General features: G+C 34.6%; 1 protein-coding gene across 2 annotated transcripts in view; it reads left to right on the forward strand.

Annotated features, from left to right (window-relative positions):
• Window positions 1-27525, forward strand: part of LOC119831033 (bifunctional heparan sulfate N-deacetylase/N-sulfotransferase) — a 103967-nt gene that overhangs the window by 44047 nt on the left and 32395 nt on the right. For both annotated transcript variants that reach the window (XM_038354254.1, XM_038354255.1), the window contains exons 2-6: window positions 4753-5322; window positions 11555-11746; window positions 17305-17557; window positions 18481-18643; window positions 22620-22826. In XM_038354254.1, coding sequence (XP_038210182.1) covers window positions 5129-5322; window positions 11555-11746; window positions 17305-17557; window positions 18481-18643; window positions 22620-22826 — 1009 coding nt within the window. In that variant the 5' untranslated portion in view covers window positions 4753-5128. The remainder of the gene's footprint in view (window positions 1-4752; window positions 5323-11554; window positions 11747-17304; window positions 17558-18480; window positions 18644-22619; window positions 22827-27525) is intronic.

Below are 27525 nucleotides of genomic sequence, written 5' to 3' on the forward strand. Positions count from 1 at the left end.
GTATCTAATATAATTGTTATATAAATATCCTGTATTGCATTCAATTAAACAATGATGTCATGTTATATCTACGCACGATCTCCTTCATACCTACATATAAATAAAGTTAATTTTGAATAATGCTACCCTAACATTACACGCGAATGGCGCATTCAGGTTATATGCGATTCGATAATTAATTGAAATGTGAAATGAATTATGGTAACCAACGCATCGAGAGTAAACCGTATAATGCAATCTAGCAAAATTACAAATAGCCTAAAGTGTTTAATATACTCTATGTCCACACAACATAAACTATAACAAATGCGATCATAAATCGTATAATAATACATTCTTATTATATTATGTTTCAACAACAACAAACGAACTCCTGTAATTAGAAAGCACACTGAATAGGTATTAATTTTTTGATACTGTGGCTCCTATACACTTCATTCCCATGCAGCCTCCGTAACGTAGGTTGTTAAGTACGTGTTTCGAAATTGTGTATATTGAGAGCAAACAAAACGTCTACGGTATATTCTTCTGGTTGACAGGTGGTGTTCGAAGAAATTAATCATGTTCGACGAGGTTTCCTTTAACACAGGTGTATTGAAGACAACTAACCATACAATGCGTTGAAAAGCTGTTGATAAGAGGCTTTATATGACAATACCTTATTATTTATGAAGAAATTTCGAATACTAATGGCATGGTTACGACGCATTCAAACCTACATTTATCCCCACAGATAAGGGTTTTATATACCTACTAATGAAATGAAATCTAATATATAAAATTCTCGTGTCACAGTTTTCTTTGCCAAACTCCTCCGAAACGGCTGGACCGATTCTTATGAAATTTTGTGTGCATATTGGGTATCTATGAGAATCGGCCAACATCTATTTTTCATATCCCTAAATGATAAGAGCAAGGCAGAACAGCGTTTGCCGGGTGCAGCTAGTAATATCATGTAAAATACGCTAACCGCCTTTATAATCACAAATGCGACCTTTATTTCTTTTACTATTGTAAACCATTTCCATAGTTTATTTGATATGGTAATTGAAAGAATTTCAACTTCGTTTATGTTAAATGGACGCGGACCTAAGAATACAATATGTAAAGTATGTCCTTTGCAGAGATAATGTTTGCCTTTGAATATAAAAACAACTTTTGTTTGAATGTCCCAATGGAGGCTTTGCAAATTCTGCCTCTCAACATTTCAACAATTGTCCAACATGGGAATTAATAACGATTAAAATATCTGTAGCTAACAAGCTTTAACACAAGTATCTTTCTAATATAAATAGTAAATTATATAGATTTTGAGGTTGATGGAATAGAACTAGTTCGAAGTAAATGCTCAGTAAAGGTTGAGCGTTACAGGATCAATAGGGTGGGTTGCACCACGCTATTATCACCCACCCACATAGATCGCTATCGAGTCTGTCATTTTAAATGACTACGTTTAGGCAATAGACGCGGATTATAAACCCCTCGATCTGCGTCGCTTTAATTGCACATTTTTTTCATAACTTGAAAATTGTGTTTCACGTCGAGATTTTTAATGCAAATGGATGGTTCTTTGAAGAACTGTTTGTACGAGTATCTACTATTGTAACACATAGCATTTTTGTTTAAATATTCATAAAAGATATAAAAAATCTGTCTTGAAGTTATTCGAATCTACGTCTATCACACCGATATGGCAAAAGACGCAGAAAACATATAAATTATATACTAGCTGACCCGACAAACACTGTTCTGCCTTACTCTTATCATTTAGGGGTATTAGTTATTAAAAAATATATATAAATATACATTTTCATCTGTGCTCTTAAGCTTGACGTGTGAGTTGCTTGGTGTAAAAAAATTGTTTTGATATTTTTATAAAAACTAAAATGGCTTATAATAATTTATATTTTCTTACTTTATTTTATTGTACAAGCTTTGAATTGTACAAAGCTTTCGAGATTTAATACCGAGGTTTGTTTTGATAAAAATGTTGTCGCATTTTTAAAAGTGATAAAACCACTATGGCACTTCGGCAACCCCATTCAGAAAGTACTACTATTTGAAATCTATGAATTAAATGTTTAACCAGCATATTTCAAACTTATGAATACTAATAGAAAAAATGTAATGTTAAGCTTACTTTTTAACAGTTAATCAAATGTATCGTAAACATTGACTTCACTGAAAAAAATAAGTTGTTTAAATTTACAAGCCTAATATTTCGCATGGAAATATTAAAAGTGTAACAGCAACATGCTGCTTGTTACCGAACGAGCAATCTCAGAAAATCAATATTAATAATTCTTGATGAAAACAAGAAGTCATGTATCAACTTCCACATGGATGAAACCGGCTCACACTGTTACTGCCGTAATATAATCGAAATAAGATCCCAATATTATGTAAGTTTGTACCAACGATAGTATTCAGATTTCCGAACAGTAACGACGAGGTGAGGCGAACAGGCAAAGTTATAATAAGTTGAGACGATACCTTCCTGAGAGCATTGTCTTTTGATATGATATGACGGAACGGTGTTATCGTAAAGGGCTATAATCTACATAGTAACTCAGTTATTCGTTGCGAAACTTTGCCGAACTTACCTGTTTCTCCGCACTACAATGATTATGGTATTATAGTTTAGAAATTATTATTATCAAGTTTAAAGTTTGAGTAAAGCACTCTTGGAATTAATTCAATTTAAAGTTATATTGGATATTGTGAAGCTTAGAATTTCAGGTGCTCACTCGACCAATACTCAATTATCTTAATAAATATACAAAACTCATGCTTTGAACTCTAATTTTACGTGAGTAATACAACTTGTATACTTTAAGGTACCTACAACCTACCAACATACATCAAAAATCGAACGAAGCTTGTAATTTACTAGCGGTCCGCCCAGGCTTCGCCCGTGGTACATATATAGCCTTCCTCAATAAATGGGCTATCTAAGACTGAAATAATTTTTCAAACCGACCAGTAGTTCCTGAGATTAGCGCGTTCAAACAAACAAACTCTTCAGCTTTTTAAATTAGTATAGATTTCTATTTTTAAAAAACTCTTGTATATAGCCCTTTCTGAAGCACTGTCTTATAGTCTATCGGTTGTGTAATGAATGTTATAGCCCCAACCGTACATCTTCCGTGCCTTATCACCCCACTTTCCTAGACAACCGACACCAACAGAAGATTGCCCTTTTTTACTTTAATTAAGAACTTTAATTGCTCCGTTTTGCACGAGCTGTATGCAGTTGAATTCCGGGAATTTAATCTGAGATGGGATCCTTCGACTGTTGATGAATTATACATTAAATTTGTAAATACAAGTTGATCAAAAGAAGATTACTGAAACATATTTCCCAGAAGATCGGATTGGAGGATTATTCAGAGAATTTAAATTATAATCTGTATTTTCAAACTATAAATACGAATTTACTGCATAGTTATTAAAGGAAATAGATATGTATTAATGATCACCAAGGATATTTGAAATGTGTAAGGGTGTAGGTAGCTAGGTAGGTAGGTACTTTTATGAAACATTTAAATGATACATTGAAACATCAGATTTAGTAAATCACTTACTATTATTAAGTGGGAAAATGAATCTCTAGACAGCTGAATGTCGAACTGCGCTCTGGTTAGGAGCGGGTCATCTGCTATTTAATATTCAAAGGGACGTACGATCATGGATTCCAGGCGCGTTTCAAATCCACCGCTGACTGAACGAGCTCTCGAAACCTCCCTTTTAGCTACGAAATAGAGTAACGCGCTTCTATTCAAGTGTGCGCCAAATAGGGTTCAAAAACATGAAAGTCTATTTAAAACGCATTTACAGTAACAAAATTTAAGTGTATAATTTATTACTGCAACGTTTGAAGTTAACCGATGAAATATGTGCTCAAATTATCTCCACTTTTAGATGCCGTACATAATTGGCTTAATGCCACGAATACATTCACGAAATAAATGCGTAATACGCACGTTTTATTGTTCGCTGTTACAACAATATATCTCCGACGCGCCGTCTCGTTGTACCCGAAACCTGATTTCGCATTCATTACTTTACTTTTAATCAAATTTAATCCAGAATTTTGAGGTTCGCTGGTCCAATTTTACAGTTCAATGAATTTATTTCAGAAAGAAGTGTTTCAATGTAAACCTTGGTTCAAAAGACACGAAGGTCGGATTTATAGTAACACCCGGCCAACCCAAGTTTTCACGTTCCAAGTAACTCAAAGTCACTTAGAATATATATTCCCGTTATTGTATCCACGTACTCTCGTGTGAAATATTTGTATAAAATGATGTAGCATCATAACAATGCGTTTGTTATAATTTTACATGCTTTACATACATGAATTATATTATGAACTGTTGTTCAATTAATCACAGAGGAGCTACGAGCTTTTGTATGAATACTTTTGTTATTATTAATATGCGTATTAATTCCTGCAAAATAAATATAATATCAATGCATTCAGCTGGTAAATTTTACTTTCCTTTATTGAACTTGTTTTAATCATCTGAATGTTATATACAGAGTACTCGCATTGTATTAGTTATATTAATTTTCATATCAGATGTCGTTTACATTTATATCATTTCATATCGTAAAACGTATTTTTTGCGCTCAGCTAAAATACATTATTACACATATAGTCTAAGATTTTAAAATTAATTTTAAAATAATCTGCGAGCACAAAGGTAATAAGAATGCGTACGTCAATGAAAATTTTTTCTCTTGTTTCAGCCTAGACCGATGAGAGAGGCAGTCGGACCCGACCGTATTTATCCACGGATGCCGTGAGGTCTCGACCTGGAAGCGCAAGCCGTCGCCGTGATGATAACAACCCGCCAAAATGCGTCGGCGGCCATTTTAAACAGGCAACGGATACGTTTGTCGGCACGAGATGGCCGTCAGCGTCAGCGCCCACTGCCTCCCAGCGAACGCGCGCGTTCCTACCCAGAAGCGCTGCTATGAAATGTGGAAACACTGCAAGTGGCGACAGAAATCACCAAGGACGAACCCGGCCATTAGAGTTCCCAGATAGAGATTGTATAGTGATTTTTTTAGAGGCCTAAGTGTTATTGTGTTGTGTAAATATAGTGGTGTGTTGGTGTTAAGTATGGAGGGTCGTGGAGCGCGCACGCCTCTGCTGGAGTGCGGCGAGTACCCGCACGCGCACAGGGCGCCGGCGCCACGCTGCTGCTTCTGGCTCGCGAGCCACGTCAACGTGAGGAAGTGCGTTGCCGGCGTCATGCTGCTCTCCGTCCTCACTATATTCTTCTACACGTATTACGTCACGGCACCTTTGACGAGGTTAGTATTCCTTTTATAGTTTTTTTTTAGAATGTATGGATATAAATTGTAAATTGCTAGCAGATATATGAAAGTACATTTTATGTGAGGTTAGTTAACGATGTCAGGCAACCCAACAAAGAGTAATGTAATTTGACAAATTTTGACCCTCCTCGTAACTAACTCTACGGGCAATAAATGTTGAACCTTTTTTCCATCTACCTCTATCTATCTTACAGATAATCATAATAGACATAACTTCCAGAAGTTCACTTATCTAGTGAAAAAAATAAAAAAGACAACAATCGTAGCTCCCCACTATAAACTTTGTCCCGGTGTATGCTTATATCTTTGCGATTATGCAACGTCTGGAGTCTCGACCAATAAAACGTGGCGCGTCTGTTTATTCTTCCGGCAACAGGCGAAAGTTATGTCGCTCGTTACGTGTTAGCTTCACTCGGGGGCTGAAGCACCACTAGAAGTTACGGTAATTGTATTTCATATTCATAAATCATTCGGTAAGAAACTCATATGGAAAGGTACACGAGTGAAATCCAGCGTACCGAAGTTCCGACTATAACTGCTAAGGAAATAAGTAAAACATCTTAATACGCTAGCTTTTGCCTGCGGCTTCCAAGCATTAATTCGGAGTAGTTTATAGATGTTATTATACATATAAACCTTCCTCACTCTATGCATTAAAAAAAATCCCACCTAAATCCTTCACGTAGTTTTAAAGATTTACATAGGGACAAAGATATCGACTTTGTTTTATACCATGTTGTGATGCTACGTAATGGTTAACATAATTCATTGTCCATAAGTATATACGAAATTTAGCTCTTTACGTGTTGTTAATCTCAATTTCAATTACTGGAATTGTTTCTAGTTAATTATATTTGCAAACAAAGTATTTTAAATTAAAGAACGTCTACAATATTATTATACGCAAGTATGTGTAACAAACACCATCAATCACCTCGTTCCTTGTTTTTACAATGCTACTATTAATACTATCCTTCCTACTTCCTACTATATCCTACTAATATTATAAATGCTTTTGAAAGTTTGTAAGGATGTGTGTGTGTTTGTTACTTTTTCACGCAAAAACTACTAAACCGATTGTAATGAAATTTGGTACGTAGATAGCTGGACAACTGGAATAATATATAGGCAACTTTTTATCCCGATATTCCTACAGGATACGGACTTACGCGGGTGAAACCACGGGGCACAGCTAGTTAAATATAAAATGCATTAGAATGACTCACAGTGATATTTGTTATCTCACTTTTTACATTTTGATGTTTTATCCAAGGGAAATTCAATTCATTCAAGAAAACATTTTCATTAAGATTTCCTTCCTTTCTTTTCACACTGATTCAACTCTCAAAGCTCAACATGGCAACTCTTGCTTGTTCATAGTTGAAAGTTACCGACCTCAATATAAAGACGGAGATAGTATTTATTCTTATATTATATTGTTCATTATTCATTACCATCAACGAGATTAATGCGTCCCGTAGCAGATTCGTGAACTAATTATCGCAAGCGTAATGGTTATGAGGGAAGTTTGTCGCTCACCATCAAGTAACGTATTTTCCCGTTTGCTCACTCATAAAAAATTGTGGAGCAGCAACATTTAAACGAATCTCATTTGCACACATGATTGATTCATTGCTCCTGTACTGCACGCTTCTGGTTTAATGTAGATTGACAGAGGGAAACCCAAATTGCACTGAAATTTTGCTATCCATCGTTACCGTAATTGGTAATTGCCTGTTATATATCATCGTATTTGTGTATGTTATGCTAAGTTGATATATGCGAAAAATTGAACCTTTCGTAACGCCTAAATTGGCATCGCTTGGATCGATTCGCAGTAACAAAGGTTTTATTCGTTCCCCTTATTTCCACCAATATGACTGGCATGTGTATCTTGCGTGAGTGAGCGCAGAAACGCGCTAACACAGCCGTTTTCTTTTACGTTAATCTAAGGAAAGTGTATTAGGAAGAATCGAAATTGTTGACGAATGTACAGCCCTAAACACTACTACTTCCTTCTACTCTAATCTGCAGCCCTCTCTGTGAATGTTATATTGAGTATTTTGTTTGTTTAAAATTGTATTCTGACTTCGTTTTCTTCTTATGCGCTTCGATTTTTTAAAAATATTGGTTATAAATAGACGAAATTCTTATACGAAAGTCTAATGGTAACCATTGTGAAGGTCTAATCCATCTTTATTATCGAATAAATAACTACAGTCTCGTGATCAATCATAAAATTCAATTATGGTATGACTGATTACTAAACATCTTCAGTTGGCGCATTCGAGACCATGTGCCACGCCCAATTTGAAATATAATTCCGCTATGGCCTATGAAATTAAAATGACGGAAAATATGTTCGTTCATAATTAATTACTCTCACTGAAATATGCGTCATTCACCCAAAATCCAATTTGCTCGCTAACTATCGTGAACAAACACTTTCGGAAAATTAATAATAATTTGAAATTATCGGCCTTGGACAGAACGCATAATGCCTGCGACGGGATTAGCCCGCTATTGTGAATGGCATGCCTTGAAATAATATGTGCTTTAATAACACGCTCCTATTCATAGCAGATTTGCATTTTAACATTCACCTCATGCTCTCATAATGACAGCAAGAATCGGAAAATTGTTGGTCGTTGGTGGTCACTCGTTATGGAAAATGTAATCGGAATTTTAAAATAATGTGCATATTTGCAAAATACAGCATTTTATTTTTTATACATTTTAAAGCATCTTTAAATAATTTGCCTGCCTTAACTGGCAGGCAAATTATTTAAATGGAATGATGGAATTCTCAATTCATCTATGTCACTCTCTAGACTCCTACCTCTACACACAAAAATCTTGTCATAAATCTCTCCATTGCGACGTGAAAGAGAGACAAACAAACAAACAAATTCAGTATCTAATGCTTTCATGTTTCTTTTCTGCAATCCATCAACGTCCTTTTATCGTCCATCTTATAACACGAGTCTTAAAAATAAACATTTATAAAAGTGTTATGTTATTTATATTTGGTTGCCTCACTTATTGTCGTTAGTTTACTTTTAAAAGCGCTTAACAAAAACAGTTTATCTAATCTGTTTTTAAAAAACGACATTTCAAACTAGAATATAGATTTTATAATTTGTTCTGTCATGAGCAATATCGGTTACATGTGATGTATCAATTACATGGATATTGATTCCATAATTCAATATCTATGTACACGTAACATAAAGCAGAAAACTGTTTTGCAAGATCCAACGGTTGATAAGTAATTCGTGTTCCGTCATAATTAAATACAATATTATGTTAAACCGCAAGTAGCACTTTCAGCGCGCAGTACCTACGCATATTTGAATAAATCTCGGTGAAAATTGGAAATGTCGCAACGGATTTTGTACAAAGTTTCTGAATAGTGGCGCTTTGACGGGAGTCGTGGAGTTTCCTTCGCCCTATTGTTGGATTGTTGAACAGCCGGTCAACTCGCCAATTTCGGAATATATTAGAAAAAATGAAAAACATTTACATTAATTATGATATTCTATGATGCGTAAGTTGTGCAATCGACCTCACACCCCTTCAATAGTTCATGGGCGCTGGTAAAGCTTACCATCAGGGGATCCAACAGCTCCATTGCCGACTATTACATAAATAAAGAGTAGAAACAGAACTTCCTTATATGTAGTTCATGAGAAGGATGTGCGAACCCTTAAGTCGGTCAACGTTAAGTAAAAACTTCTCGTATAATCTTCCGTAACTAGTAGGTAACGGATTTAACTGGCTTCGTTGCCTACTTTGAAAGCAGATAGTTTGTGATGTATAAATGTTAAGGCAAGGTTTAGTAGATAGTAGTTAATCAATCAAACCATAAATACCACTATCAGAAGAATTAATTTAGATCGATTCTATTATTAATGATTTAACAACAGAGTTATCAAGAAAAAAAAAACGATTTATTTGTTCGTTATATATTTTGTGTATATATAGACTACATACAATGACTTAGACATAGTTATGAAGCATGGATGACGACCTTCACACGATAATCGCATATTTAAGTAATATTTTTTATTTGCTTTGAAAATGTTTCTAAGAAGAATTTTTTCTCAGAATATTTCTTATTGGAAAATTTCTGGTACGCTTTTGTTAAACCGGTTGTCAAGTTGTCAAAACTGAATAATAAATCTTTAAATAATTGACCTTTTTCATAATAACCTATACACGCAAGGCATTTGAATAGTATAGTAGGTTCAATAGTCCTTGATTGCTAAAATATATTTTGATATTTACAAATAATGTCGTACAATTAACAAGTATAAAGTAATTTCTGTTTAAACGAAAAATGAAATGAAGTAACAGTTTTATCGAATAAACAAATCATGGCTTCATGAAAGACTAAAATGTGTTTAATTTTGGCGAACATCCTTGTCGCCCCTTGTTTGCCAGCTCATGGCTAAATTAGAGAAGGCGAATATTTCAGTGTAATTTATAACGTGATTTTATTTAATTAGGGAGGATGTCGTGTAGCTAGGACGATAATATTTTATTTTATCGCCTTAAATTTACACCGCCAAGAAGAGAGTTAGGGCGGCAAGTTTGGCGGACTCGTTTAATTTATAGCAAAACTTGTGTTCTGGCTAATTAATGGAAGCTGCTTCGTTTATTCCTTAAAGGCATTAGGATTACTTGTTTTTAATATATTGTTTTTGTTATGTTTAAATCTTGAAAAACTTGGAAGTTATCTTAAAACTTATTCGTTAGACTGCTCCCTGAAACTAGAACTTTAATTGATATTAATATAAAACGAATGACATGATATGATTTATACACGAACATGACAACCTTAAATCTATATCTTATCCCAAGACAGGTTTCTTTTGCTATTTTTTTTAATAATGCAAGTATTTTACCGTAAAAATGTATCTACATATAACATTTTATTTCTCCTAAGTGAAGTGCTCTTCGTGTAACACAGGAGAGAAGAGTTGGCGCATGAGTGACACGTAATTAGTGCTCTAGATCGATGCTTTCCTTCCGTAACCTTTAATCGTGACGGTGTTTTCATGTCTCCTACGAAATACAGACTGTAGCTTCAGGCCGAGTAGAGATGGCGAAGGTCGAACAACATAGTCTTATCTTTTAACAGCTTAAATGAATATTAACTTGACCCAGATAACTCAAGCTGTGAAAAAGTATCTCGTCCGACACTAATTAAGGTTAATTTACACTGCACTCCCATTCGTCTATTCAGGCGTAACCACATCGTCAGAAAGTTAATAAGAACTGCCTTGGCTGAGTAATTCTTTTTCCGCTAGTCGTTAAAGTTTCACCGGGACGGACCGGACGGGCCTTTCATTAAAGCAAAGAGGCCACAACTCGACCTGCCTATGGATAAATATTTTCATAAATTCCACCTTTTATTTATCCCAGCGTTATTCAGATTAACCGTAATGGCTCTTTGATGTGGCTTCAAGTTGAATCGCAGCGTTAACTTTGGCAGTCTTTGATTGATTCCCTTCAAAATTTCGTTTTGGTAGATTACTTAGTAATCAATTTGCGGAAAGTTTAATTATTATTACAATTACGTAATACATATCTTATTCAAGAAGCGGCGTTTCAGAGAATTTGTTGATTGGCCTAGTTATAACTTGCTGCCTGGGAAGATTTTAATGGTATCATAGAATTAAACGTTATATAATATTTAGATGGTTTGTTGTTGTTTCCATTATATTCGGTGTTCTATTATATTTTGTCTGAAAATGATGATATTTAATATTTAAAATAAATTAAAAGAATCAACCGTTACTAGAGTTATATTGGAAAATTACTGTTTGATCTGTAGAATTAAGTTATTTAATTGGGCATTACTAGACTTTTTTTTTTTCATTATTTTCTATTATTAACAAACCCACACACACACACATACACAATGTTTTATATTGTGTATTGGCATATTTCTTATCATTTAATATATGTTTTCAATATTATAAAGAAGAAACTTTTGTATTTTGTATGTTTGTAACGTTATAACGCTAAACGCTGGCTTTCATCATTTGAAAGCTGCAACTTCACTTAGTTACACAGAGTGTTTATGCTCCACGGGTAAAGCCGGGGCGAACAGCTAGTCTTTAATGCATGTGTGCTTCCCAGCCTGGTGTGACAAAGCATACGCGATGTATTCTCCATTCTTTAATACACGTTTATTCCTCAGCCTGGTGTGGCGCGACCGTGTGCCCCGTCCGCTGTCACAATGTTCACTGCTCGCGTCGCAGCAGCAGGCCGCGCGCGACCACCGCTCGGACGCGCGCCTGCGCATCGACGCGAAGGTGCTGGTCATCGCTGAGTCTCTGTACTCGCGGCTCGGGCGTGACATCGCTGAGCTGCTTGTCGCCAACCGTATACGGTAAGTTTTTGTAATAAGCCTGGTAGTAAGTGGAGGTTGTATAGGTAATTACTGTACGTTAGATAGTAACTTCACGTTGTATAGTCAAGGTATTAAATATATTATTAATAAACTTAGTAAGAGACTCACAATGCTCAATTCATTCTGGGCTTATTAATGTAATTTAATAGACTCGTTTGACTCGAAATGTTTAATTGGAAAAATAGGACAAGTCAATGTAAAATGTATCTTATAATGATAATAAGGCTTTGACGGGTTGGATAACCCGTTAATAATTAAGTCCGGATGTTCTTGGTCTTCAAGTGTGAGTGAAAAATGATACATAGTCAATTAATTATATCGCGGTAAAACCCCCCTTTATCATCAAAACGTTGAAAACGATAGCTGCTAACACCTAAATAGGTCAGTAGATTAATGTTGCGTTTTCAGCTAGATTATTGAAATATGAAGTTGGATAATGACTACAATATTTAATAACAACGTCATGAGCTTATCATCCTATGAAGCATGAACTCGCTGCGCCGGAAAGCTATCAATTCCACATCAAGATCTCAAATGAGATCTGTGCTTCGAACTCGCAAGAATTAAGGATGTCTTTCAGAAGTTAATATTGTTGTTTTAAAAGGGATCTTTTCTATTTTCTCGTCCATTACAAGAGATCGTTACTAGACGCATGAAAGCGTATAATGCAGTACTCGATGCGAATACCGATGTGCAACGGGAGATTGGCACACTTATCCCTCGCCAGATGCGGCCCTAAAGGTCCTTACGAACAAGCTTGTGCATCTAGTACTTTCATTAGTATGCAGTTTCAATAGCCGGCATTACAATCGATAACGTTGCTGGAATAAATAAGCTTAAACAAGTTCGATCCGTTCCAACTTCTAAGGAATTTATGGGAGTCTTGTTTAGAATTTCAATATGTTAATACGATTCAGTAATTTATTAGTAAACGTTTTAGTGCTATTGCGTACCGTTGTGATTTAATGTTTATTGTTTTGTTGTTTCATGAGCATTTAAAAATACTGAATAGTGGGTCCTGACTTTGTTTATCTATACATGAAACGTGAAGAAAAAATTGTACTCATTTTTAGGAAAACTGCACGGACGGAGGACTTATATAATTTCGCATTAATATAGAATACATTTGTAGAGAAGGAATTTAGAATGCCAATGTTTATTTAATTATATAAAATAGATAATTAAGAGACATTCTCTTGTTGAAAAGATTGCAACATTCGAACATTTTTAATAAGATCGAATATCGTTTGTGATTCCATAAAGATGCAAAATTGTATATTTAAAACGTTTATTATAACAATAGCGTCGATTGTATATTTGAAAAGAGAGCAAAATAGAAAAGTTAAATTATTGTATTATTAGTACATTCTCAAGTGAGCTGTTCAAATAAAGACGGGTTGATGGATCGCAAATGAAAACAGATTTCCGAAACTTTTCCGTTTTAAGTTTTGACTGGAGTTGGAGTTGCTTAGGCCTTTAAACAATACGTAACATCTAACGCTTTATTTATATTTAACGTTACTATCGTAAGGTTCTATTGAAACGCAAGTTATATTTAGAAAATTATTACTATGAAACGAACTAGTTACAAAATAATTGCATAGAAATCATAAGGTTTTTTTCTAAGAAGTCCACGCGCTGTTTAATTTCAAGTGCATATTAAATAATATGAAAACAACAAAATCTTGGTATTGTTGTGAGCACATATTGTTGATAAATGAGTTCTGAGCGGAAACTAATGTTTTAGTTGGGTATCTTTTGAAATCTTGTCGGTATATTTACCCGGTCCGCTTTGTTGATGACTATTACCGTACGATGTTTGCAGACTAGTTGAGGTGCTGGCTCGAAAAGGTTCAACGAGGGGGGTTGTGTTTACGTATGTAACATGTTGGTTCTAAAGCCATCTCGCCTGGCTCGTGTCAATCGACATTGATCTCGTTGGAAAAATTGCTCGCTATTTAAAACCTATTGCAGAGTTGTCGCTAGCGCTCGACTTGTTTGTGAAATGTTTGACGTCTTAGAAATTAGTTTGTGATGTCATAATACCGGGTCAGAATGGATCGTTCGCACTCACTAGATTCAAGAAATTGGACCACGTTTTAGTTTTTATCGCGCTTGTTTTTTCTTTTTGTATATTATATCGCTCGTTATCGCAACTTTAAACCACATAAGTCACGCTGCGTTTGACCTCTAAAAGATTAATAAAGCGGGAAATAAACACGGTAAATGGACGTCATTTCGCGAATTATTGTGGAGGGGTCACTCCGACCCAGCCAAGCGTACGCCCAATTGCGTTGATGACTGCCTACCTTGGGACCTTGTTTGTATTCGGTGCGTAATAAATGCAATGATAAAAATGAAAGGCACGTGATTGTAGCAAATTGCAAACGCAAATTAAATTGTTTCATAAATGTTAGTCAAGGACGTTTTTGTATCTAGTAATATTTCGTTGAAGGCTGGCGAAAGATGTAGATAGATTTGTCATTCTCATACACACCCGTCTATATATCATAGACAACCCCCACAAACCCCAATAGAACTTAATTAACACGTTATTAGTTCAAACAGTTTATTGAAGCAAACGGTAACTGTAAACATTACTCGCGTAGGTTATTAATTATTACAGGCCGTGCCTTCTATGTAGGGTTATATTATATATGCTCCACATGTAAGGGTACCGTAATAATTTCTATATTGTTTCGTATAAGCAAATGTGTGAATCAGTAATGCGGAGTTAAATTATAAGGTGACAGGCTGGCGGTATAGCGCGCCACGTCTAGAAGTCGTTGCGGTGACACTTAGTTAGTTAGTAGTGCCATTAGAGGCAGCATCGCGCCTCGCCTCGTGTCTGCCTTCCCACCTCATTCCTCATTAGTGCTCTGTGCTGTCAAAACGGCTTAATTACTCTGTGTGAAATTTGCGTCATCTTAATGCCGAGAAACATACTGCCTGCTCATAATATCATTCAACTGCATATGTGATATGATGCTAACTAAAGATATTCATTGTAGGATATTTAGGAAAAGACATTTTTTTTAATAACAGAATAAATTGAAATAGAATGTTACGACACGATAAAATTTCACGAACTAGGCATTAATATATATATATTTTTTCAATTGTTTAGTATTAACTATTAATGCCTAGTGATAACTATTATAGTTATCAATAAACAAAAAGAAACCCAGCGCAAAATAATCGCATGCATAAATTTATCCTGTTTATGACGCTCATATAAAGGCAAAGTTTAAAAGTTCGTTAGAAGTCGGTACTCCCTAACAAAAATGCGGTTTGTGCGGTCGTTGGTTTACTAACTTATGACACTCCGCCATTACAGTAAAAGTCCGAGAACACCCCTTATCGTCTCATGTTTATTACATCACATATTATTAGGCCATTTGGAATACTTTTACCCAGCTCGGCGTTCAATATGATATAATTGGCAATTATCTTATGCAAACATGGACGTACTTCCGATACACGAGCAACTTGGGTTGATTTCTGATGTATTTATACAACCCACACTAGAAATGTATTTCTTATTATTTCGATTTTGGTTTCGATTTAGTTTATATCAATATTGTCCCAATTGCAAAAGTGGTATTACTTAGTATGCCTCTTATCATAATTACCGTAAAATTTATTAAGTTATGACTAATTACACAATCATTTGTAATATACAACTAATGCTATATTTTAACTTATTCGCAGTATTTACAGCGATCCATTAAATAAGATATTTCTATTTACTTTACGCCGCTAAAACAAACAGCCCTTCAATGAGCCCTATCATTTCTGGGCAACGCAAATTAGGACATTTCTTCCTCCCAGCGCTCGCCCAATTTCCCTCCCTTATCACGAATTAGCCCTCCTCACATTCCGTTCACGGTTAAATTAGGCCGTTTGCGTGCTTTAATTTAAACCAAGCGTTGTCTCCAGCAAATATATTATATAGGATACTAATTAAGGTAATTAGAAACATCGTAGCGCTGAAAATTCCATACAATACCGCATAAACAAAAAGAACACAGTCGGTTCGATCACACGGTTGAGATAACATTTTGTGAATATTGGCAAATGCTGAGGTAACGTGGCCGCAACTGGTACTCGGTTGGCAACAAACGCGGCATATAACGTACATTTAGGTAGCAAGGCAAGGCGGACAGGCCAGAGATACGTAAATGCTATTTGCAAGTAACCATTCAGCGCGCGCCGCCCGGCAGTGCACTCAGCCTGCCAAATTGAAACCATACTTTACCCGAGTCTCGAACAAAATGAATGCTCTCAGATATATTCAGCCCACTTACCTGTTGGTAGCTTTCTGTTTATACTTCCAATATCAGAAATTTCAATTGGCCCATCAGATTTTATCAATATCGGTTGAATTGCTCCTATTGATTGGAAATTTGAGAGCATCTTAGAGCGAATGTTTATACAGTTTCAGCTTCAAAATTGCCAATCAAGCCGAGATTTTTTTTTGTTTGAGACCGGAGTTTATTATTTTGAATATCGTATTTTCTTTTACAATTGTTATTTTACACCTCTTTTATTGTATAGAAGTGGTGTATAATAACTAGAATGTTCTAAGATAGCTTTTTTGATAGGTGCTTATTAGAATTAAATACAGCATAATGTAACTAGGAAAATATAATATGAATTAAAATGTATAATTGCAAATGCGCATTCCTTAGAAAAAAGTACAACACAATTACGCCGACCTACACAACGTGGACCTCTGTTTTTTGTTCAAAGAACCATTAATTATTGCGCAAACCCAAGCGTATATATATGTTACTTTTAAGTAAACAAAAAATACGCTATAATTTAAAAGAATAAAGGTGTTTATTTTTCTCGCGCTTCCTGCTCATTCGATTTGAATATATTTGATTTAAGAACTGAGCATCGGGAATTGGCGTCGACACTTCCGTCGCAATCTCGTTGTGGAACCGGTGGATTGTACGATATTCGTATCGATTTTTCCGATGCAAAAATGTATCTACAATTCTCTATCTATTTATTGTGCTACGACTTACGAGTACATCTAGATAAGTGTGTTTATTTTAAAAGAAGTTGACGCTCCTCCAATAGAAATTGCTTTCATATTATTTACCTATAAGAATCTCCTTGAATTTTCCTCTCCATGGTGGTCACAGTTTGAGCAATTCGCTCATCCAATATGTAGCTTTATTTTGTCGCTCAACTAGATGGGATTTTTTCGGCTATTTGTTCTGTAGATAGCATTTTACAGTAAGTTTTACGGTCACTTGTAAAAATGATATGGAAGATATAATTAGATTTTGTGTATGTTATTTAGCACAAATTTATATTGCTTTGGTACATCTATGTAATCTATCAATGTAATTTAAGTATCATAAATTGCCAAATTAAAAAACGAACTAATTATGGCTTAGTGTACGTCAAAGTCGTTATATCATTTTATTCCCGCGCAGTAAAATAATGTCTTTACAATATATTATATTTTTAGGAGTTTGTTTTACTCGGTGCAGAAACAACTCACATAAATCACATTTTCGCAGGTACAAGGTGGAAGTCGCCGGCAAAAGCCTGCCAGTACTTACCACTTTGGACAAGGGGCGCTACGGCGTCATCGTGTTCGAGTCGCTTTCGAAATACGCGAACATGGACAAATGGAATCGAGAACTTCTCGATAAGTACTGTCGAGAATATTCAGTAGGGGTGGTTGGGTTCGCGACCCCCGGCGAGGAGACCCTCGTGGGCGCCCAGCTGAAAGGATTCCCACTCTTCATGCATACCAATTTGAGACTAAAGGTAAATTGAAATTTATTTTGCACCCTATTATCAGTTATAAAATTTGTACTGTTTTAAAATTTCTGATGTATTCGGCCAACTTCGGAAGTATCAAACAGTGTATACTGAAATGCAGACTATTTAATGCTCTTAATACTTTTAAATTAATCATTTTACTGCTCATAAATATTTAACCTGACTATTTATTTATACTATAAATAAAAATGTCATATTATTCCCAAGAATATATAGAAAATAGTTTTAATAAAGAAGTTAAGTGTATAGAAATGTTTTATGTGCACACTACAAGGACGTATATGAATAATTATGGTGTTATTATATTCATGTAACGGTGAAATATTTGTGTATGCGACGGATTACCAGATGATCTCAAAGCGAGGGCGAATCCAATTTCAGTCAATATCATTCTATGCTACTGTAATGTACTTAAAATATTTTTCTTTTACTTGTAGCTATTATTATTATTAACGTTATATGATGGCCTGACTATGTGACCCGTAAAGACAAATGGATCCGCCCTTGTCTCGAAGTGTTCTTATTTCTAGTATCAATAATCCAATAATTAATTAATAAGGAGTCTTATTGCCTGTATAGAAAATCGACGATTTTAAAATTAAATACGTATGACATATCCATCCATCCTAGGTAGCAATGGCAGACACGGGACTTTTAATTAAATTGCGTAGTTCCTTTGTGTGTTATCCGTAAAATTTGGCACGTCTGGAGTTATGGTGAATGTTCGACATATTATTAGAAATAGAACTATAAAAGTTCCGATGGTGTATACTGTAAGCGTTCAGTAGATTTTCCCAAAAAACGTCTCATCAACCTCTTTCCAATCTGCCAAGGAATTAATCCGTTTCCACAGAAGCATATAACGAATTTCACGATTTTCTCTTTGATTTATTGGGATTTTTTGCTAGGATGCGGCACTAAACCCCGCATCACCAGTGCTCCGGTTAGCGCGTGCTGGCGAAACAGCCTGGGGTCCGCTACCCGGCGACCACTGGACAGTGTTCAGACCGAACAGCTCGACCTACGAGCCAGTGGCGTGGGCCTTCAGACAGAACGAATATGGGACTAATGGTGAGTTCTCGAAGCTTCTGGAATTCTTTACTAATATGTTTAAAAAGTATGTTACGAATAAAAAATCGCTAAGAGCGCTGCGTATAATGTATACCTATATTACGTTTTTTAAAATACGAAAGGAATAGAATAAATTAGGTTTGCACGAAAAATACGAGTAAATTATTGTTGAATCACCTTGCTTGTTTGTACGTCCCTAAATATTTCATGTTTGAATACTTAGAGCATCGAATTTCGGGCTCAGTGTGAACAGTATTGTGTAACATCAGTCTTCAATTTATATGTTTTCGTAATCTAAACCTACAATTCTGAGAATATTTTATAATATAATCATGTTGTAAATTGTACAATTACCTACTATTTGTGTACGATGAAATGATTCGTTCGTTCTTTGCTTATTGTGACGGACCAAAAATGTATATACCTAATAACTAAAATACTTACAATAGAGCATGACTACAAATGACAACTATTACCCTATACAGTAATTTATTGATCTATTACAGTCTTAATGTGTGACCTGCATGATTCCCTCTCAAACTAGGGTCCACGATCGACCCAACGTTTAAGACAATTACATCTCGTTGTAAAAAAACGACGACTGTATCGCGGCCTTTGCCCTACAATGGTCCCATCAATTACTTATTTGAATTGATAGCGCCCGAGTCATAAAAACAACTTTTATCTCAGGGGAACTTTGCGTCTCGTCGTAGTCTATAAAAACGCAAATTGACGCCACCCATTCTTAACATTGCTATATCTGCGTACGAATTTTATTCGTTTTCATGGAAATGTGGAGTAAATTCTTTTATGATTGTATTATTATTCGGTTCTTGTTTTTTATTTACTGGTAACGATGAGTGCCTTAATGCTTTGTTCTGTTTATTTATTAGAGCACGATCAGCAATTGACTGTTAATTTTATTAAAAATACATTTTACTTAACATATTACGATTTATATAAATGTGCCTACGCTTATCATGTTTAGTGAACTATCTTCTCTATCTAAATATACTTGATTTTTTTTATTATTTTTTTTAAAAATCTATACAATGTAATTTTCTTAAACATAGACTTTAGTTTTTGTTTTATAAAACCGAATCTATCTCCTATTTAAACACTACTACTAACAATAAGCTTGATATAAATGGAATATTCTAAGGAGTAGTATTATTACGTAACAACTAGTTACGATTTCACAAGTACTCGTTATGATAGACATCTTTTAATGTTGAGATGCTCAGTGCACGCTGTTAAGCTCAGACTAGAAGTTTTCATTCAGAAATTTCCGAGAAACATTTGTTTATGAGCTAAATGCAGACGTTTGACTATAACTAGTCGTTCTAAATTTGAATTTATCTACGGCACAACCAGATTGCACGTTTTGAGTTTAAAACTTCCCTCTATCAGCTGAGATAAATTATCGCTCATTAACACAGGAGTAAATGTCGTTATATATACCATTTATGAAATTTTCTTGGATGCTTTTCAGGCTTTTACGCACTTCTTTATAAATTGTATATAACATACTAGCTTTCCGCTCGCGGCTTCGCCCACTTGGAATTCGGTTATATCGCGTGACATGGTAGTGAGTAGCCTATAGTCTTTCCCAAGGTCTAGACTATTTGTCAAAATTGGTTAAGTGGTTTAGATGTGAAAGAATTTTACATGATTCTATGTTTAAAAAATAAGGAACTTTCATACAAACTTTAAACCCCTATTCCAACCCCTTCTACCATTATTTTCGCGATAAAAACCTTATGTCCTTTCTCAAGTTCCGTTCTATCTTCAGACCAAATTTCATCAAAATCGGTTCAGTGGTTTAGGCGTGAAAGCGTAACAGACAGACAGACAGACAGCTACTTTCGCATTTATAATATTAGTAGAGATTCGCAACTCACAAGATGTTAATAATGTTAACAGCAATATTAATGTCGTGGAAAAATATGAACCTAACTTCAAACTTCAATTAGGAAATTAAACACGGATTTTAAATTAAGATAATGTAATTAAAAAACTGTATTTTAACTTTTTTATCCTGCGTTTCGAACACACTACAGCGAGTGGAATGCTTAGTCGCGGGTAGTTAATATTTATAATTATTTATTATACGTGTGTATGAAACACATGAAATTTTTATGCTATTTCAAAAGTTGCTTAATTAAGATATTTGCGTCTTTGTATGAGTGTTTATATCTTTTAGTCTAGTAGTCTAGTTTTGTTTAGATCTAACTTCCTTTAGTGTGAAACTCGCTAAAGTAAACGCATAATCTTTGTCCTTCCAGATTTTTTATTTGACTGTCGAGTATCGTCTATTATTTTTTCTAAAAACTTTGTACAACTCTTATGTTCCAGTTACTGTTTTTTAAAACTTCCGTATATGACCCTGACTAAGACTTTTAAGACATTGTTATTATGATTAATAATGAACTAAATGCACGTGATCTCTGATTACCGCTGACATTGATACCCGTGTGAATTCGGGACGATCACTAGAACATTTCAAATACCAAGGAGCCATTCCGTCTAAAAGAATTTATTTATTATCACGTAAATAATTGTTTTGCGCCATACCAGACAAATTAAGGAAGATGTAATTGGAACAATTCATTCTATCTTAGCGAGCATTCTGTTATTGTTCCAGCAATTCTCGCGACGATACTTTACTGCATATTTTATAACGAATGTTGTTCATTCTTGATTCAATTAAAAATGTGTTCTATTTATTGTTGTTACGTCTTTTTTGAACATACGGATTCCTAGTTTTATATCGTAACAAGGTATCGTATGAGATTAATGTTGGTTTTAAACATTAAATGCTGATTTTCGTAATCGTCATTTAATAATTAAATAGTTAAAACAATAATAAAATAGTAAATTTAATTGATACAATACACGTGGTTTATTATGAATATTTAAAGGAATTTTACTCAGTATGATTTAAATACGTAAAATTGTATTTTCTAAGAACTTTATAAGGCTTGAATCGCGTGGTTGTGAACTTATTCATTAAAATAACTACCGAGTTAACCGTCCAGACCACACGTACAATTTCTAGCATTAAATACAAGTGATAACCTTATATTTATGCTTTTACCGTGGTCGGGAAATATGTCACGCCAGTATAAATACTTATAAGCTTGGTGCATGAAAAATAATGTAGTATATAATAGAATTTTTCAATGGATGGCGTAACCAAAAGATAGCTAGCTACCTTATTTCGATATATTTGAATTTTCCAGCAATTCTCAGTACGATACCTTAATGCGTATTTCATGACGAATGGATTACTATAAATTAACCTTGATTTGATATAGATTGTGTGTATATGTTGTTAAAAAAGGAGTGGTGGCTCAGTGGTGGGAACCTCGGACTTCAAAATCGATAAGTCGGGGTTCGAGACCGGGCGAGCGTGCAGGAAATAAATTGATTTTTCAATTTATCTGCGCATGTGGATAACATCACCACTGCTTAAACGGTGAAGGAAAACATCGTGAGGAAACCGGCATGTCCGAGAATCAAAAGTTCGACGACATGTGACGTCTGCCAACCCGCACTTGGCCAGCGTGGTGGATTATGGCCTGAACCCTCATAGGAGGCCTGTGTCCCAGCAGTGGGAACATATATGGGCTGATGATGAATGATGATGATGATATGTTTTTATACAAGCTGTGAGTTAATTTTTGTGAACAATTGGCTAGCTTTTTATCTTTATCCCTTTGGAGCTAAGTCAAAAATAATTATCATTTTCTCTCAAATGTCAAGTCTTAATTCAATAGCAAAAACAGTTGTAATACTGAAGGTCTCCACCCGCATACTAACTTTTAAGATTTTCTCTCATAAGATCCTTCTAGACACTAAAACAAAAACATAGCAAATCGGTCCACATGTATACGACTGATGTCGAGACCAAGGGAGATAGGATTCAATGTTTTTAATAGTTTACGATTAGTATCAAAATGATATTATTCAACAGAAGACCGCATACCACTCGCCACGGTGATGCAAGACCACGGTCGCCTCGACGGCATACAAAGGGTCGTGTTCGGTTCCGGCCTACAGTTCTGGCTGCATCGGCTGCTCTTCCTCGACGCGCTGAGCTACCTCAGCCACGGCCAGCTCAGCTTGAGCCTCGAGCGGTGGATACTCGTCGATATTGATGATATCTTCGTTGGTGAGAGAGGTAAGTGTGTCGTATGTTTTATTAGTATACTCATGTGTGTGTACAGAATGAAAGTACATTCCTCTGGAAGGCTGAGGGAAAATGGTTATTAAAAGTCGATAAATGAAATATTATATAGGCTACGAAGAACCGTTTGAAAGGATGATTTTTGAAAAGTTTTGTCTTGTCTATATAAGATAAATGTCAAGACTTTATGCACGTATTCAATACAAATTTCATAAAATTTACATAAATCAAATATATAAATGCATTGAGAAAACCTTGAATTAAAATACTTGGAAGAAAAAAATACTTGGAAGACACACAGAATAGATAACTACATGTTCCCTTGGGCCTTGAATGCTTTATAAATCTTTCTATAGACTATTATTTTATGATAAAATATACCATTATAACGCAAAATATGTATTTTAATTTAAATAGAAGACTTTTTTTATATTAAGCTTCTAGCTAGACATTTTTTACCTAGAAACAACACATTTACCTAGAAACAAAAAAGACATTAGTGCACACTATGATATTTTTGTAATAAAGAAGAAGTAATAAAGACAAACATTATTGAACTTAATCAAATGTGGACACGTCTGTGTAGTTGTTGATTCGTGAGCACTTTAACACACATCTTGGATAAAGGTACTACACACCTTGGATTGAGGCACTAGTTGAGTCCTTTGAAAGTGCTGGTCTGGCACGGCACAAAGGGTGGATCACTTAATTGCTTCTATAGAAAGTCGATCACTTAAATATGTGTTTCCACCTAAATATTGATGATGAGGATAATTTGAATTCCTGATTATAGACGCTATTTGTTTAAAGAATAATATAATAAGTTATATAATAATATAATAAGTTATAATATAATAATATAATGAATATAGTACACTAGCTGGCTTACGCTATTACGTTCATAGATTTTTCTATTCCTTTGTGACAACATTCTGAAAACAAAATATTCTGATGCTCCGCTTCTATTAGTAGTCCTTTGTCAGCCGACCTCAGGAAATGAAAAATATGAAAACAATTCTTCAATGCGTATTAACCAGTTATTCCTGAGATTGCCCCGTTCCAGCAAAGTCTTAAAATTGGACTAACTTTAAAAATAGTAAATGATTATTAATTCAATTATAAAATGAAACTATTGATTCAGAACTCAGGTTTAATAAAGAAATAGAGAGGACACAAGTGAACTTGGCGTGAACTGATTTTAAGTATCTCACGCAATAACGGCCACGTAAATCCGATTACAGCGTATTAACTCTGCTGAATCGAATCGAAAGCGATATAGTTATAGCCATATCGATGTATGGTACTGAAGTTAGAGCGGAGCCAATGGAAATCCACACAAAGGACTTGTGTGTATTCTGTGAAACCAATTGTATTGTTCTAGAAGTGATGTTGTTGATGAGTCTTGTCTCATTTATTTATTTATATCTATACTGTAATTATAAAGCTGAAGAGTTTGTTTGAACGCACTAATCTCAAAAACTGCTGGTCCGATATTAAAAATTCTTTCAGTGTTAGTTAGCCCATTTATTGAGGAAGGATATAGGCTACCACATGCGAAGCCGGGGTGGACCGCTAGTTTTTAATAAATTTCGAATTTCTTAATAGAGTACAATATAATATAACTATTAGGTAGTGAATCCGTTAATAATAATTCCTCCATGCGATGTGTGTGATAAAACTAAAAGCATCACCAAAAAGGACTGCACTGCTCTTAAAAACTTTTAGGTATATCATTCGCAGGCAAAAAGACAACTCCGACTAACGACACCTCTCAGCTTAAATCCATCAAGCCGTTTATGCTACAGAGCGTGCCAAAAAATATACAAAAGTATGTTTATACCTACCCTCGAAAATCATAGTCATCTGCCGCGGTCGGATAAAGTCAATATGCTTCGATAATCATGTCAGAAAGGATCGTATATCTCTTTAAGCTAATAAAAACAATAAAATCGAATGTAGTTCCAACTATGATACTAATAACGTGAAACCTCTAATGCATATGGCTTTAACGATTGCTTTATGCTGCTGCGTATCGTTGTCATATAAAATGTGGTTTGTAATATTTATTAAGACACGGTATTACATTTCAAAGAACATGCAATAATACGTTGATATTTGCGTACATATTTTATAGAGCGCTGGCTGCACCGCAAAATATTTTCTAAGCTGAGCCAAAGAAATTTCCTTTAAAATAAAATGCAACCCTCAATGATATTTTTCTGCAAAAACTAAAGCACAGCTGCCGCTCTGTAGACGATGTCTCGTCGTATACGAGCCGGTAACGAGTTTGCACTAACTCGCTTTTTCAACAATTTATTAAATATGATTGTTTTGTCTTAATACATAACAGAAAGCGCAACTATTGCAGTAATGTTGTGAAAAAATGCAATTACGTCGATGATGTCGTTAATTGTCGATTTTCATTTAAGTAAAGTTATAAAAATAACTGATTTGCTTTATATTTAATACATTTTACAACATTGGAAAGTTATTTTCATGTTTAAGGGTCAATAAAATATAGCATTTAACTGTGTCAAAGATACTCGTGTACGATACACGTGTAGGTATGTTTGAGACAGACTTTGAACCCACAACAAATGTATTTTAACATTATAATGTATGTGTAGATAACATACATAACACACTCATTAATTGAAGCGGAAAATATGGAAACCTATCTCCTGGGGGATGTATTTTTAGATTTCCCTAATGGAGCAAAAGGATTAAATCGCACTTGGACTGGTTAAGAATAATTTTAATCATTACGCATATTGTTGGGATGATAATTTATTGTTATAATAACGTTCTCATTAAATCCCAGATTATATACATCAAAAGGTTCTATTGTTTCATATTATTGTGATAAATATTATGATATATTATGAGAAATGATTATGATAAATATTACGCGACTGGTTTCGTTTGAATATAAAGCAAAATAAATTAGGTACTTTGAGAAAGAATCTCTAAGTATTCCTTAGCTTAATAGGACATCGAAACTAAAAAGGACAAAGATACAAATATACATTTTCACGTTTATCAAGCATAGATAACACAAAATCGCGTGTTCATTATTCAAATAATTGAAAAGTAACCCCATTTAGTAGCCTCGCTGACCCTAGAGTGAATACTGTTTAAATATACGTAGTACGTACCTTGACATAAAAACCAGTATATTCACCTACACGAAGGCAGTAAATTATTTTTGGGTTGTATGTGTATTATATGGAAAAATTTTTGGAACAACTACGGTCTACATCAATTATAAAGTTTCAAATATCAATGCTGTTTTATACTACTTTCTACTACAGTGAAGCAAACTAACTAGAATACTCAAAGCACTAAACTGAAAAATTAAAAGACATTTTTAGGCCATGGTTTTATGTTGTGAGGATATTTGAAAAGTACTTACGTAAAACGCTGCAAATCATAGAGCACGGAAGGGATGGATAAAAACTCATGCTACATTCGGTTTTATACCTCACTTTTGTATCACTTTTATAAAGCTTGTATTCAAATTTAAATGTTTTTGAAAGAATTATACGGAGAGTCGTATGTATATTATAAATGTATATACCATAATGATAACAATCACAGATTATAAAGGGCTTCAAGAAGCATTAGTAGCTACTCGCAGATTTTTGTTTTACGATAAATATTAAGTATGTAATTAAGATATGTATAAAATAAGTCCAGTATTACGTATGAAACGAAAAGTAATTTGGTATTCCCCGTATTTTACAATTATTTACAAATAAATGGAGATATTGCGTGCACACGGTTTTACTGGGTACCTATAAATACATGTAGATTACTAGCTTATCGTTATAACTGGAACTAATTGAAAACATTGTCAAGTCAACGGGTTATCATTTCGCGTGTCTTGTCAATGTCTCCTTGAATCAATACGATATTTGGTGAGGTATTATCGAGCGGACATTCTACAAAATTGCCACTGACGATTATTTCACCGAAGGGACAAAATTATGCTATCTTTCGCCGAGTTGGCAATTTTGTGCGAGATTATATTTTTTTAGCGTCGATTACAATGTTTGCCACTTCTGCTCTTTGCAGCTTTTAGCGTTACGAGCGTCATTCACTTGGTTTAGATGTAAAATTGGGCTGGAAAATATTTGCGAACTCTTTAACAAAACTCCATGTAAATGGCGGCCATTAAAATGAATTAAGCGACACCGTGGATTAGTTGAAAGCACCGAAAAAATAAACCCGATGAATAGAATATTTAAACATTAGCTGCATTTAACAATCACCTTAGCGGTTATTGTGTTTTATTATGATTTTTAGTCAAGTCGAGACGCTCATTCATTACCTTTATAATTTGTTTTATAAAAGGCGTTAAACTATTACAATAGCTTTCAAGATTTATAAGCTGTCTTTGTGAGTATATTCAAAGAGCTTTAATAACGTTTGTATGAATTTCAAAGTAGTAAAGGGAATTGTGAGCTGTATTAAACGTTACATTTAGCTAACGCCAGAAAGGGAATGCAAATTAAAATACTCGTTAGTCAAATTATTGTTGTTATACGAATTTGTTTTGTTCACTATCGCAAATTTGTGGATTGCCACGGTTTCGCTTTTTGTTATCGCTGTTAATTCCAATGAGTTCAATGTTATATTAACCAATTCCTAATTAATTACGTACCACACACTACGTTGTAGAATTAAAATTTTA

This window comes from Zerene cesonia, chromosome 13 (genome assembly GCF_012273895.1).
Source record: "Zerene cesonia ecotype Mississippi chromosome 13, Zerene_cesonia_1.1, whole genome shotgun sequence".
Classification (NCBI taxonomy): domain Eukaryota; kingdom Metazoa; phylum Arthropoda; class Insecta; order Lepidoptera; family Pieridae; genus Zerene; species Zerene cesonia.